The 15,103-nt window shown below is 42.9% G+C and overlaps 1 protein-coding gene across 9 annotated transcripts in view; it reads right to left on the bottom strand.

Moving 5' to 3' along the window:
* Nucleotides 1-320: 320 nt before the first annotated feature.
* Nucleotides 321-15,103, bottom strand: part of sema5ba (sema domain, seven thrombospondin repeats (type 1 and type 1-like), transmembrane domain (TM) and short cytoplasmic domain, (semaphorin) 5Ba) — a 185,419-nt gene continuing 170,636 nt past the window's right edge. For 5 of the 9 annotated variants that reach the window (XM_030428591.1, XM_030428587.1, XM_030428586.1 and 2 more), the window contains 6 exons: nucleotides 14,603-14,773; nucleotides 12,355-12,429; nucleotides 11,703-11,840; nucleotides 9,371-9,415; nucleotides 7,800-8,005; nucleotides 321-3,022 (listed from right to left, as the gene is read on the bottom strand). In XM_030428591.1, the coding sequence (XP_030284451.1) occupies nucleotides 2,846-3,022; nucleotides 7,800-8,005; nucleotides 9,371-9,415; nucleotides 11,703-11,840; nucleotides 12,355-12,429; nucleotides 14,603-14,773 (812 nt within the window). In that variant the 3' untranslated portion in view covers nucleotides 321-2,845. Of the gene's footprint in view, nucleotides 3,023-3,939; nucleotides 4,060-7,799; nucleotides 8,006-9,370; nucleotides 9,416-11,702; nucleotides 11,841-12,354; nucleotides 12,430-14,602; nucleotides 14,774-15,103 lie in introns of all 9 variants that reach the window. The other 4 variants (XR_003985282.1, XM_030428592.1, XM_030428593.1 and 1 more) reach the window with 4 other exon arrangements.

Below are 15,103 nucleotides of genomic sequence, written 5' to 3'. Positions count from 1 at the left end.
CAGAAGATACCCTCTGTTGACATCCTCTGTTGACAGAGTGTTGGAAAAATCACTGTTAGGAAATGTACGTCTCACTGCACACCAGATCCCCAGAAATGTTTCATTTACATGACATGATGTGTTTTGTGGGGTAAAAAGTACATTTTCATGCATTTAAAAACCTTTTCAAGCTAATAGAAAAACACCTTGTTAAACTGGCAAAAGTCAGAAGTTTTTCTGTTTTGTTTAACTAGGAAAATGTTGATCCATCAGCAACTGAAAATATCATGAATCACAGCCTCTAAAAGAATGTAACTGTGACAGAGCCCACTGGCCGGCTGTTGTGTTGGCATCAAGGTTTATTATCCTTTATAATGTACAATATACAAAAATATAGGGTACCAAAAATTCACAGTGTCTAAAAGGCAGTGATTACAGTCTACATGACAGGTCTAACAGTACACCTGGTAAGTTGCATAGAAGGGCACAGAGCCTCACATCGCAGGGGACAGAGCTCAAAATTGACCAATCAGATGACTGGCTCTCAGGCCAAGCCAACAGAGGCTGATTTAGATCAAAATGACTTCTTTTAAATTCTGTTTTTCGTCGCACGTTATTATCTGCAGTCTGATGTTATCGGTGCTACGTGGCGTTACTTTCAGTCCGGACTCGTGTGCGTCTCTGAAATGTGATGTTTGAGCAGCTGGGAAAGGTCACGAGCCACGGGCGGTCGCTCGCCCGCTCGCTCGGTCACACTGTGGAGCTCTGTCCCCAAACAAACCTCATGGTTGGTGTGTACTTAGCTGCTGCACTTTTTTTTAAACAACTATAAGGCTTTTTTTTTTTTTTTTCTTTTTTTTTTTAAACAAACAGTGTTAGCTATACAATATACAGATACATTTACACGATCCTCTGCAGGGTCATTAATGGGCTGCAGAAGGCTGTTGCTCCTATATACACATAGAGCTCTCATCTCGTGCATGTACAGTAGCTGAACTGAAAAGCATTGCTGGGTTAGCATTCATCAATCAGGCAATAATAATAATAATAAAATATAGCTGTGAAAATGCCCTTTATAAACCAAGCTTTGACTATAAATAGTGTCCGTTCCACTCTGCAGGAACCAGAGGTGCGATGCTTTAACTTACAATGATTAACATCTCGTACATGAAATATAGAAAAAAAAACTGCCTGGAGTGTCAGCGGCTGAATGTGGAAAGAAATGCACACAGAAAAAAAAATCGCCTCTACAGACCTGCTCATATACAGTCAGAAGTACGAAAGCATTTACATTGTACAAAATACAGCAATCCCCCTTTGTCCATTCAGGCGTACACACACACGGAGAGAGTACATGTGTTTGCATGTACACACACACACACACACACAAACACACAAACGCACACGCTCATGCACTCCTTTTGACCTTCACACAGGCAAACATCTCAACAAGCATAATTTAGTGTTTTTTTTCTTCTTTTCTTTTCAAGTGAGGCCGAATGGACGTTTTCTGACAGTCATTCTTTGTAAAAACCATATCAGTCATCTTTATTGTTTTTATATTTGTGTTAACATTTGAAGATGCAATGCTTACCAAACGTCTGGAAAAAATCAAGAAAAACACAAGAACGCGTGAAATTAGAGAAATACGAGAATTAATCGGCTCTACCTTATTTAACAAAATATGTCCTCCTATGCTACAGCTCGAGAATAAAACAAACGTCATCTTAAAAAACAAACATTAAAAAAAAAAAAAAAACGAACAAGTGCCAGCCTACTAGCTTATTCTACCATCATAGAAAACTTCGATCCAGTTGTTCAGCACACTGGCCATATTTGATATGACCACCGAGCTATTTAGCACTCAGTAGAATCGATGCAATCACTGGAGAATCAATTGGAGAATCAATCAATTCCCTTTCAGAAGTCTTTATTATTCTGGGGGAAAAAAAACTGAAGAAATAGAAAGAAAAAAAAAACAAATCTGGCCTTTGCCCTCTATTGCATACAGGCACCCAAGGCATCCCAAAGCTTTATGTACAGTTCCCTCGCTCTCCCTTTACGAGTGAATGCCCTCGTCTGCAACAGGTGTTTGATGAGGAGCAGATTTAGAGAATTTCTGTCCACCTCAGGCTGATGTTTAGTGTTGTGACTCCTTAAAATGTTCAAAAACTTCATCTGCTCTGAAGTTTTTATCTTTTCCATCACACGACACAACAATGGAGGGCGTGCCTCCGCCCCTGACAACCAGGCTGATATTGATCGCTAATTTGCTTCAACAGAGACTTCAGTGAGTTTTGTTCTCAGTGCTTTCGTTGTCGAGGGACTCAAAGTTCCTTACCGGCCAAGAATGTGGTTAGTAACGGAGAGGCGTGAAATGGTGACCCGGATCCAGAGGAATGTGATATATATTTTTATAATGTTGCGTTCATGTTCAGAACCATGGGTGCTTGCCTCAGCACCTACGTGACAGGTTCTGCTCATAACAATCTGCCTGAAGACTCGTCCTGCTAGAGTTTTCCACTAGATCCCCACATGAAGCTCCGAGTTGACACTTCTATATCCAGTCTGGCCCTTACATCAACACGTCCCCAGCTGTCCTCGAGCGCACCGGGACACGGGCCTCGTCCTCCAAACCCGGACCTCCTGATGGAAAGTTCCAGAAATGCCTCTGAAGACACAAACCCTGCCATGCGGAAGAGACGAGTGGAGCGAAGAGAGGGGCGGTGGCGAGCAAAGAAAAACTGGCCGAGCTCTGAGAAACATTTCAGTTCACGTCGGTTCAGTTATGTCACCGTGGCGATGGGGTGGTGTCCATTTGGGGAAGTGGCAGGAGGGGTTCGGAGAGCCGGTTGTGGGGCGTGTCTCAGCTGTTGTTGCTGTGGTTGTAGGTCCTGCACGGCGAAGGGGAGGAATTGGGCTGGTAGTCGTATTTGCCGAGCGCCGTGGGATAGTAGGTGGTCGTGTAGACGTTGGTCTGCTGGAGCGGCGTTGGGTAGAAGTTGGATCTCTCGTCTGGCAGCAGGTTGTTCTTATTCAGCGTCTGGAAGAAACCAGCAGAGAGAGCAAGAGGAGTGACGCACTGCATATTACAAAAATGTTAAACACATTTTTATGACAAAGAACACATATCACACATACCACTAATAATATTTTCCGTCTCTAATGACTTTGTTGTTTTTACTTAAAGGAACAATTCAACAAATTTGGGAAATAAACTTTTTGTCACCACCGGGTGGCAAGTGAGGACCCAGTGAGGTCACTCTTATTGTAAATCGCTTTGGACAAAAGCATCTGCTAAATGCCCTAAATATAAATATAAATGTAAATGTCAATGTAAATGTCACTGATCCCGGCCAAGCAATGGTGCTCAGATATAACAATAATAATAACTTATAAAGACTTAAAAACTGGAAAAAATTACAGATAAATCATGCAATAATAAAACAAACGAGAATTACTGAAATACAGGTTTAAAACAAAACAAAGTGTGCTATTCAGGAGGAAGCCTTTGTAATAAAGAATGTGTTTTTAAGAGAGATTTCAAATAAGAAACAGAGTTGCCTGCCTCATCTCCTCCGGCACAAAATCAAGGGGCTCTGATTCCAAAAGCTCAGTCTCCCTTGGTTTTTAGCCTCGATCTCGGAAATACTAACATTACTTCAAAAGTGACTATTAAAATATTTAAATCAGTTCTATAACGTACAGGCAACCAAGGTAGATGTGCTCAAATAGTTGTTATCCAGTTAAAGCGTGGAAAGATTGTACTGAGGGAGAACGGAGTAGAGAGAATTGCAATAATCTAACCGCGATGTAATGAATGCGTGTGAAAATTTCCAGATTTTCAGTGGATGTAAGTGCATACACAGCGCAAAATTATTCATGTGTAGGTAAAAGTAATGCATTTAACATTTAACAGAAGTAAAAGTACAAAAATATATCAAAATATACTTAAAGTACCAAAAGTGAAGGTACTCATTATGCAGAATGGCCCCTTTCAGAATCACTGTAGCCAAGAAATAGTCCAGCACATAACCCCTGTAAAACCACACTGTCCACTGTTCACTGTACACTGTTCATCTGCAAATTAAACAAACGAGATATAAAATGTTAATGAGTGACCCTCAGAGATGCTACTAGACATGTTTGTGTTTAACTCTGGACAGAGTCAGGCTGGTTGCGCTCCTCTGCATTCAGTCTTTATGCAAAGCTAAGCTAACTGTCTCGTAGCCTCATAGTTACTGTACATCAATGAGTGTCATCCACCTTCTTATCTCACTCTTGGTGTGTAATAAGTGTTGAACCGGTCCTTGAATAAACAAGCAAAGGAACCAAAACCAAAAATACTTGCATCAGATTTCTAATGCAAAAATCACTTTTTCTGAAATCAAATTCATTTTGTATTGCTAGCAGAGCAGATGTCTGCTCATTCCATTTTAAGATGCATGCACTCATTCATAAATCCCTTCAATAAGCAGATTTCGTTGGAAATAATTCTTCTTCATTGGAGGAGGTTTTCGGTTATTTTAGGACTCAATTATAGGGCGAACAGAGTCGTTAAGAAGGAGAGCGAGTTGTGTTTTCTGTAAGGGGTAAAAGTCATATCAGTAATTCCTGCCTGCAGCTGAATGAAATACCTCCACTAGCCAGCCTCGGGGCTATAGCTTGTGTGCTGTAAATGTATTCATAACCAAAGCAAACCAATTTAACAAATTTAATTTAGTTCATGTCAAGCATACTCAATACACTAATATATGAGATGGCGGGAATTCAGTGCAGCTCTCTTAAATAAAAACAAGACTAAAACGCACATTTTATTCTAATGCAATTGCTGAGTCTCTGGTAAAAGCCGACCATAAGGTGAAACACTTTCCAGGGGAAGCATTAGACTAATGTAATCCATCTGAACAGCTCTGGGGACAGAGGCAGGAAGATAATCAGGTTAGAGTCGGTGAAATACACAACGCTGGGCATCATAAATTGGCCTGGAGGAGAGGGAAGCTGCCGGATAAACACTGACGTGGCTGCACACGGTGACATCGGCTGCACGCCCAGCTGAGTCTGGCCCCTTCTGGTCATTAAAGTTAATGAGTTCAGGCTCTCAGCACCGCGACGGCTGTCAGCGCGGTGTGCACACAGCAACAACAATAACAGCAAGGACAACAAGTGTCTGGAGGCCGACCCGATCAAACACGCATTGTGGTTATCATGTTCCTGCCATGCTTTGGTAGGATCTTAGAAACCGTCAGGTTAAGATGTCTCCCTGCCTGCACACATGAGCTCAAGTCCGACAGAGGCCATGCTAATGTCGCGCTTTCATAAAGTCAGACTCACAACAGACAGATCCTTAACATCAAAATCAAAGCATCAGAGGTCAGGACTTTATAAAAAAATATTGTTTCTCAGTATTTTTGTTTACCAACCGTAACAGCCTGGCTGGTGTCTTCTGAGTCTGTGTGTCTATGTCATGGAACAATGATGTCCTATTGTCGCAGGAACTATTACGCCAGATGAAGGGAAGTAGTAGTTCTCTTTTTATGTGTCATGATTGCTTTTCACTTCCTCTCCTTTGTCCGTTTCCCACATTTTTTCCTGTTGACCTATGATTCATCTGTTAATTAGTCCCTGTCTATTAAAGCTTGTGTTTTTCAATTAATCTCTGTCAGTTCATCTGTTTAGTTTCCCCCACGTCAGCCCTGTATCTCCTCATATTCCTCCCTGTTCCTTTCCCAGCGCTTCATTGGTTTGTACTTAATTCTGGGATTTGCCCATGCCTGCTTCTTCTGTTTGTTGCCTTTTGTTGCCATTTTTGCGCTTTGACTTTGTATGTCTTGGACTTTGGTTTACAGCTTCATTTTAATTGAGCTCTCTTTTTGCTCCTAACCCTGCCTGCCGCCTGAGTGTCTAGCCTTTGGGTCCTCATTATTTTTGTAAAACACATCTTCGCTTTAAGTCATGGATCACTGTATCCCAGTTTCAATCATTTCTCTTCAATCGCAGACATCGAGTAAAACTAGAGACCCTCTTTCGATGGGATCACATCAGCCACGATGTAAAGTCCGTCTGTATGGTGCAGTGGACCACACGAGAGAAGTGAGTGAAGTTTGGTGAACAGATGAACTGAGCCATGTTCAGTGTTGTACATTACTGATTATTTCAGCAAAATAGGACGGCCAGGTGAGAGACTACTTTTTAGCTTTTGGGATTAAAGTGGATTCATCTTGCAGCAGTGATCTGCGAAGGAGACCTCCATTGTCTGTGTTTATGTCACGCTACTGAAATGTTGACTGTAACTGGAGCTGGAGGGAAATGTACTTTACTTCATGAATGTAACGTTACAGAGAGGAGACACACACACACACACTCCTTGTGTGCTCCTTGCCGGCTAACATTAGCTCATGGCTAATGTAGTAAAGTAATCTGGCTGTTCGTGGCGGAGAAACATTGCATGAATAGGGCCAATAAAGGCAAACGAATTGCAATTGAGCTTGCGTTGCTGGTGATTAATACACTATTGAATAACCACCGCTGCTGATAAAAATCTATTTATCTATGTGACTCAGATGCCAATTGTTCACAGCTGGGGTAACGTTTAAAGGTTTTATTCGTGTTAGGTTTAGTCCTTTTTGCCGAATTCTCTATCCCAGAAGTACAGCAGCGACTAAATGTTAGGAAATATTTAAATGTTAGCTTGAGTAAACTTGTGGATTGTGTTGTGCTTTGGGTCAAAATGTTTTTGGATGTATCATAAATTCATATTTTGGAATCAGAGTTTAAGCACCAGCTAACATCCAGTTGCACTACCACAAAAACAAAGACTGTGGAGTCTGAGCTGCAACAACTGTGTTAGGCGCGATGGTTTAGTGTCCATATGAAATGTGGTGTCATCTCCCGCTCTGTGAGTTAACCATGCAGAAATATCTCTTTATAATATTGTTTAAAAATCTGAGCTGCTCTGTGGTTATTCAGAGAGGCAGCAGGGGAGGAAGACCTGTCCACAACATACAAGGATCTAACTGAATATGACAGGGTGAAATGAATCACTGTGCTGCATCTGACACTCTGAATATTATATATGAGTATTAACTTAAACTAACAAGGTATGACACATTGAAAGGGTGGTGTCAGATCGGCTAATTCTGATAAAGGTAAATCAGAAGATGGTATATGCTGACAAAGAATGAGATGGAGGTGGCAGAGATCACAGTAAACCTTCTGATTCAGGTCATAAAAAGTTTTAAGTTAATGTATCTACAGCTGATTATCACAATCCTGGGAAGTTACAGAGAAGGAAAATCAATAATAATCTCCCAGAGTTGAATTCTTTACAATCAGTTAGTGAGCAAAACAACAGACGTTGTAAAGAATGGGACACAAAGTAGAAGTAAGCACATGAACCTGGAAGAAAAACAGTTTCTTGACTTGCTGTAAATGTGAATGCACAGGGGACTGATGGCGGTGGAGGGTCGACAGCTAAGTAATGCTTTTGGAAAAGTAATGGGCCCCATTAACAAGGATTTGGTTTGTGGGCAGGTAGAAAGGCTTTAAGCCTATAGGTTCTGTATAAGAGCAAGGAGGAATAAAAATGAACTGTAATTCATCTTCTGTGGTTAGCGCTCTATTGAGATAAATGCATGAATAAAGGCTCTAAATAAAACATGAATCACATTCATTGCCCTTGAATCTTCAACATTTACATTGTGTGTGTTTGTGCGTGTGAGTAACCCCAGGTAAATAGCCCTTCTATTTCCATTTTCATTACTTTTATCTGTGTAATATTTTACAAGATGCAGCTACACAGCTCTCTAGTGATCTCATACCTTGAACTCCATGGGCGTGTACTTCTCATTCTTTGGCGTGGTGTTGCCCTTGTAGTTGAGGTGGTTGGGGGTGGTGGGGTGAATGACGGCAGACTCCTGCGAAGGCTTATGGACACGCTGACAGTAGACGTAGATCAGGAAGGACAGCAGCCCCGCCCCGAGGAAACAGGAAACACCGGTGGCGATGAGGTGGATGGAGGTGAATGCTGGGGAACGAGGAAGATGTTTGTAAAGCTTTAGCATACATTATCACTTCCTTTTTTTAAATGTTTTCTTCCCACATCTCTGGCTTTATGTACATAACAGATTTCAGACATTCTCAATCTAAATTAGAAAAGTGTATACAGATTTACAGGTAGTACAAAGGCTAAGAAACATATAACTGCATTCAGTTCTGGCCTCTGTTGCATGTCTCTCTCTTCCCCCATATTATGGGGGTATTTCTACACTATAAGCTGACAGTAAAGACACACTGTCCAACTAAAAGTCTTTAAAAAGAGTAGAAAGTACAACAAATGGTTAACATTTCTCTCATTCACTTGACCATAACATGATCTTTTTCCAACACTTGATTAAATTGCTGGGTCATTGTCTGTTTTTCTAACATATTTTCAACCTAAAAAAAAAAAAAAAAAGTCAAATTTCTGGACAATGCACCAAAATCAGCCTCTGAATAAATTTAGCTGAGAAAAGAACCACACAGAATTATTCATACAGGTCGGCAGCTCAGCCAATATTACCTGAAGCTTGTCAATATTACCCTGTTGATATGCTCATGCCGACACAGTTTGCTGTCTATGCTCCCTCGAACACCAAAACGCTTCCCTCAGCTAAACTTTTTAATGTGGTTAGTCTAGCCAAAATGTGATTTTTCTGAATGTGTTGAATGGGGATCAGTTCTGCCAGCAGGAGAAGCCTCGTAGCATCTTGGATCCTTTGAGCTCCTTCAAAGAGCAGCGCCCTTTTACACCAACTATAACTATAACACTACACTCCTGCTATTACTACGATACACTTCGCTATGAAGGGTAGAATTCTTGACCTAGGTCAGAACTGAGCAGATGAAATGTGGCTGTGTGAGGGTGCTCTGAGAGGCCAGTTAAGCATATCTTTTATCCTTCTGATAAAGGCTGCGACAGGAAGTGAGGACTGCTGAGCCGAACAATTTTAAGTTGTGCGTGTCTTTCTCTTGAGAAATATGTTTTTTTCGTTTTTTTCTTCAAACCAGGAATGTGCACTTGTGTTTGTACTTTTGGTTTTTGCCATCAGTAACTTTGAGGTCAAGAAAAAAATCTTAAGTTTTGATCTGAGTGTTTTGGCCCGTGAAGCAACATTGCTGTGATGAACGCGTCTCAATCATCCAGCAGTTGGACTCTCCCCGATGGCCTTTTCCAGGAACATCACAGTGAACGTAACATTCTTCCTCCGCCTGAGTGGACGTAAGAATTCCGAACAGACACGCACCATGAAAATGTACATATAATGCATGAAAACAGACATCTGTGGAGACAAGGGGGCAAACCTCGACATGCACACAGAAACAAGGAGAAGGCAGCTGTTTATCCACTTACCTCCACAGTGCTGGTCCTTATCAAAACCAGATGCAGGGAGAATGACTGCAGAGAGGAGAGGAGCACAGGGTCAGACACACACAGGCATGCACACACACACACACACACACATGCACACACACACAGGCTCTCCTCGGAGGAACAGCCACCGACTGTAACATCAGGGGAGTTGACACATGCAGAAACAAAAACAGTGAATGAGAAATTGAAATGTCATTTAAAATGTTGCCTAAACGGTTTGTGGAGAGGATTTTTTTTTTCTTCTTCTGCATCAGTGAATTCCAAAACTTTCTGGAGAGAAATGGGCTGTTGAGTGAAAAAAACAGCTCTGCTCCACCAGATTGAACCTCCCTCGTTGCTGTCGGAGACACTTGACGGCAGGACTATAATTTACAGTTATAGCGCGTGTTGTTCAACACAAATCCTAGAAGAAAAGAAGAAAGGAGCTGGGGAGGGCTGATGTGTGTGTGAGCAGACTTAATTGCAGCGCCACATCTCCTAATTAATTTTTTGGCCTAATTTTTCAGCTTCCTCTCAGCTGCCTCCCCTCAGCGAGTGACCTTAACAAATCCATCCATCGCCGAATTGAAATCCGCAATAAAATTAGATGTGATTTGGTGTTGTGACAACCCATTAATATTAATCGCCTTCGCCTGCTCTCATTAAGGATTCTGCGCGTTGAGAGGCCAGCGCTGGCAGGCCATGAAAGATCATTTCAGGAGAAACTTTGTGAGATCGTCAGCAGCATAACAAGGTGCGCCGGGGCTAACGGGGTCAACCACCAACCTGTTGGATACACATGGACTTAATTATGGTTAATTAACAGAAGCAGATGACTTTGGTGCACAGAGGGGATGTTGGCTGCACACAAACAAATAAGGTATGTTAGTGTATGCACATGGTTGTGAGTGAGGATGGTGAGGGTGATGATGCTGAATCACTATGATACTTTGTAAATAATTGAGGGTGTTGGACTGCGTCCGATCTTTTACTTTCCAATGATGCTCCGACATATATTTGACCTGAAGGACGACTGAAGGATTGTGGGCTGAACCTGAAGCTTCCCCACTATTAGATGGTCTGACTTTACAGAGACCGAAGCCAATGGTGCTAACCCTCAAAGCTTCCTCTTTTATAGGAGAAAAAAAAACCTGCTGACATCTGGATTTTGTCTTCAGTGGGAAGGGGTACATTCAGCATTTGTTCATGGTTCAAATGACTTTGCAGTGGTAACATGTGTTTAGTGGCTGTGATGGATACCTAACACCCTGCTGGACACGCTCGTTTTTCTTTCCCAGCAGACTGCTGTGATATGCGTTGGAGTTAAAGATGCTGGCAGATAATAAAAAGAAGTAGCGGCTGTAACATTGTCACTGGCTATCACCCTATCAGAAATGCACATGTGCAAAAACAGAGATGAGAGGGAAGTGATTCGGCTCCTTCATTTACTATTGTCATTATCATCGCTGGAAAAAAGATGCTATCCAGAACGTTACCGAGACTTCTTTTAAAACAAGTTATAATGAGATTTGTTATCTGCTGCTTTCTGCTGTTCTGTATTCGTTTCGTTGAATGTAAAAAAAATGAAAGGCAAACTTGTCAACTGGCATTTGTAGTCAATTTACTTTTTTAGCTGGTTTATCTGCATTTTAAAAAACACACACAAACATGTGCTTACTGTGGTGTAAAAATGATATGACAGCTCAGATGTTGATGTTTTCTTCTGTCTGTTAGAACGGGCGGACGTTTCTCTGTTATTTTCTCAACAATTTCGTGTTGTCAACCCTTTTCTTGTCTCAAGTATGCTGCTAACGTTAAATCAGACAAACAAGTCTTAACCACAGGAACTGCAAAAACATCATGTCCTCTGCTTTCTATGTCAAAAATACAAGCTTACAGGCGCCCTGCTAGCTCAGTTGGTGGAGCATGTGGCCGATGTGCAGAGGCCTTGTCCTCGCCCCAGCGGCCCACGGTTTGAGTCCGACCTGCGGCTCTTCGCTGCGTGTCATCCCCCCTCTCTCTCATCCCCATTTCCTATCACCTCTCAAACTGTCCTATCAAATGAAGCCATGAAAGGCCAAAAGGATGAGCTTACAAATTTCCACTGGAAGGCATCATACCATTGTTCCTGACATAGGCAACCAGGATAAAATAAGTGAAAAGCATGCAGCAGTGTATCTTGGGATATTTATGTACGTGAAGGTAACAGACAGTTATCTCCTGGGAAAAGGACTCACGCTCGAGGCACCTTTGAACGCAGGACCTCGACCGGTAATGACGACTGAAGGAGACTGCACAGGTGCAGTGTGTGTCTGAGAGCTGACCGACTCACCAGGTATCTCATTGCAGTCTCTGCGCTGAGTGCCGTTCCCCACACAGGGGGCGTTGCCCTGAGCACCACACACCCGACTCCTCATCTGCAAGCCTGAATCATCGCACGCTGACCACAGTGACCAGGCCATCCAGCCACCTAAACACAGAAAAAAGAGCAATCAATGGAAACCCAGACAAACACAAGACCACATCGGACTCAGACGGCCTGGAAACCAAAGCGCCCACCCAAGCTGTCGCCACCCGCGGCCGCTAACCTTCCCGGCAGGCCAAACAGCCCAAACACACCAAAAAGTGTTTGTGATGTAAACAGGATTGGAAAAGAAAACCCCTGGAGAGTTTGTTTAGTGCATAGCGGAGATGGTTGTCTCCTGAGCCAAGCTTTAGTGCTGTTTCCCCGCAGCAGGCCACCGAGCAGTAAACAAAGGCTTCAACCCAAGAGGACAGAGAAAATTCCCAACTCTCAGCTCCTCCCTGCGAACCATGCACTTGCTGCACTCTTTCACCCTGTATTTAAGAGCACCGAAGTGGAGGGAGCACAGGCGACTGCAGTGAAAGGCTGATGAAAAAGCTGGTTTGTTATTCAGGGTGCTCTCAAGTGTGCAGTTTTGGCAGAAAGGCCCGAGCAGAGGCCGTGGACAGGCCTCTTTTACCTTTCCTATCAGTCTGCTGCTCGCCGACAGGCGGCTCAGGCTCCGCCATCTGCTGCCTTCTCGCCGCACAACCGTCTAGACACACAAAAAAAACACCGACCACCTCAATCGTGTTTAATAACCGTGCATCACCACAGCCTGCTTTAATTGCTTCATTTATTCCCATTTATTTTTGTCACCCGGACAACCTGCGTGATCGTCCTGTTGAGTCAGGAGGAACGCCATTAGGCCTAAGGCTCCTCGTTAGTATTCTGTCCCGACAGTCCTTCCTGCTGTCCTCTATTACCGGCGGAGACTTTAATCAAATGACCTGCGACGGGGGCATCAAATATCCCCGTGACTGACAACCAGCTTGCCTCTAATTAGACATGCAGAGAGGGCGGTGGCACCAGGAGGACCCCGATAGATGACTGATAGCGCGCCTGTCAATAAAAGAATGGACGAGGAGACGGATCTGGGCTCGCGAGGTTGCAAGCAGACAGTAGATCGGCGCAGGTCCAACGGGACATGTTGGTCCACGTCAAACAGGAAACGTTATCCTGATGAAGGAGCTGATTAGCATCTCGACAAAGGGAGAAGAAAAGACAAAAAGCCATTTACCTTTCTTTGTCCGTAATTACCATCAAGGCTGACTGTGAGCGCTACCCTCCCTGTCAATGACAGTCGGGCTGATTCAAAATGAAAACGACAGTTAAGTGGAAACAACTATTCAATTCAGGCGGAAATCATCAGCACTACAGGGCACCACTGTACACACACACACACACCCCAACAAACACACATCCTGAAAAAAAAAACACATAAATGAAGGTCCCAGACATGATTAGTCCAAGACGTTTTTGGTTTCCAATGAATAAAGAAAATATGAGAATCCCACTGCGGCGACAAAACGAAGGCTGTTTGATATTAAACTGTCAGCCTGAACGCTTATTTTGAGTACGCTGGACTTTTTCTCCTGTTGGATTAGTGGGCAGATCTCTCATGAATATTTCAATGTCCTTGTGGAACCAGAGTGGGAGGAGAGGGGGGGTACACAGAGTGTTGTTATACATCTCACATCTCATCAACACACGGCGTGAGGATTTGGTTTGGAGGTTATCTTGGCGTCCCAAAAAGAAAAAAAAAGAAAAGCACACATTACACCTCCTCCCCGATGGAGGTAGAATCAATTACATTTGTGGCGCTCACAAGAAAAAACAGCAAGGTGTCTATCCAGGAAAAAAGTTGTTCTGGCACTGGATACTCCATAGAGCATTCAACAGGTACTCAAACTTTTTACAGTTATTAAATGTCCTCACATAAATTGTACCAACGTTCCCCAACAAATTATAGGAAATGATGTCTTTCTCTGCTGACTTTGAGATGGACAAGTTGCTGATGATTCTTGACATATTTTGTTGTTCAGTAATTGATTTGGAGGTCATTCTGGAGATACCCTGCCTTAGCGTTACTAGTTGCTTTTGTATTTAGAAAAAAAAATTTGAAGCTTGAAGCCACAAAAAAAAAAATTCTATTCCCCCCCCATAATGCTTGGTGGAAGCACGAATTCTTGTTATCCAATGCACACCAAGAAAATTCAACTGAAAAATAAAAAGCTCCAGCTGGGCCTTTGTCAGACATCCCTGCACTAAAACGAGACTGACAGGAGCAGGGATATCAAAAACAATATCCTGAAACCTGGTCAAATAAAACAGCAGGGCTAAATACAACAAGAGGAGAAAAAGAGGTGGAGGGGAGGATGAGAAAAGCTTTTTTTAAACATTTTTTTTGGTAGTTTGGGTTAACTGATTATTAAAAGTTGCCCTGTTTTGGCTCCATTTCTGCCCCAAAACCTGTCAAATCGTAGCTATACGCTTGTGTCTTTTTGCTTTATGGCACCAGTATCACACAAGCACTTTACATACAGAGGCAGTCAAAACTTCAGACATATTATGTGAAATTTCCATATTTTCAGTCTGGAGGCACAAGTGGATCTCTTTGCAAACCTCTCCAGAGAGGCTGGCACTCAGCGCAGCAGGACACGGCACAGTGGGAGGATAGGTCCATCTCAGCATGGTGCTGTTTACACTGACGTATACCTAAGATCTGCTTTATTCATTAGGAAATGATGAAAGAGGCCATTTAGTGAAGCGGACAAAACAAAAATGACATGGTGTGGGAGGTGATTGCATGCCTGGCGGTGTGATGAAAGGATCCCGAGCCGTGGGGGCATGATACAGTTCGATTTTGAATTTATGCGTGACCTTACCGTCGCATGTGTGTGTGTTACACAAGGCCTCCTCAGTGTGTAGTCCTATGCAGATGTCCCCTCCGTTGGCGGGTGCAGGGCTGTTACAGGAGCGTGTGCGTTGGTAGTGACCTCCGCCGCAACCCACTGAGCATTGAGACCAAGATGACCAGCAGGACCATGCACCTTTTACTGGAATACACACACACGCACACATAAAAAATATAAATACAGCAGCTGACATGTCTCCCATAAGCTTAGATCTGATATACTTCGACCTGTAACTTGACTGTGAAAGTCTCGGACATGCTCTAAAAAAATTGCTCTCTTGGTTCTTCGTATTCTGTGTTATTTGTGCGTACTTGAGGAATCGTGGGGGCAGTTGCACCAACTGAATGCATTCCAAGGCTGCATTTAAAATGTGTTTTAGCCCTGAAGCAGAATATATAGCTTCTGCACCACCGGGGCATCTTTATCTAGTTTTTAAAATTTAGAACTTGGACAGGTTTTTATCACAAGGCT

This window comes from Sparus aurata, chromosome 9, assembly GCF_900880675.1.
Source record: "Sparus aurata chromosome 9, fSpaAur1.1, whole genome shotgun sequence".
Classification (NCBI taxonomy): Eukaryota; Metazoa; Chordata; class Actinopteri; order Spariformes; family Sparidae; genus Sparus; species Sparus aurata.
Note: the sequence above shows the minus strand (reverse complement) of the source record. Positions and strands in the feature narration are given on the sequence as shown.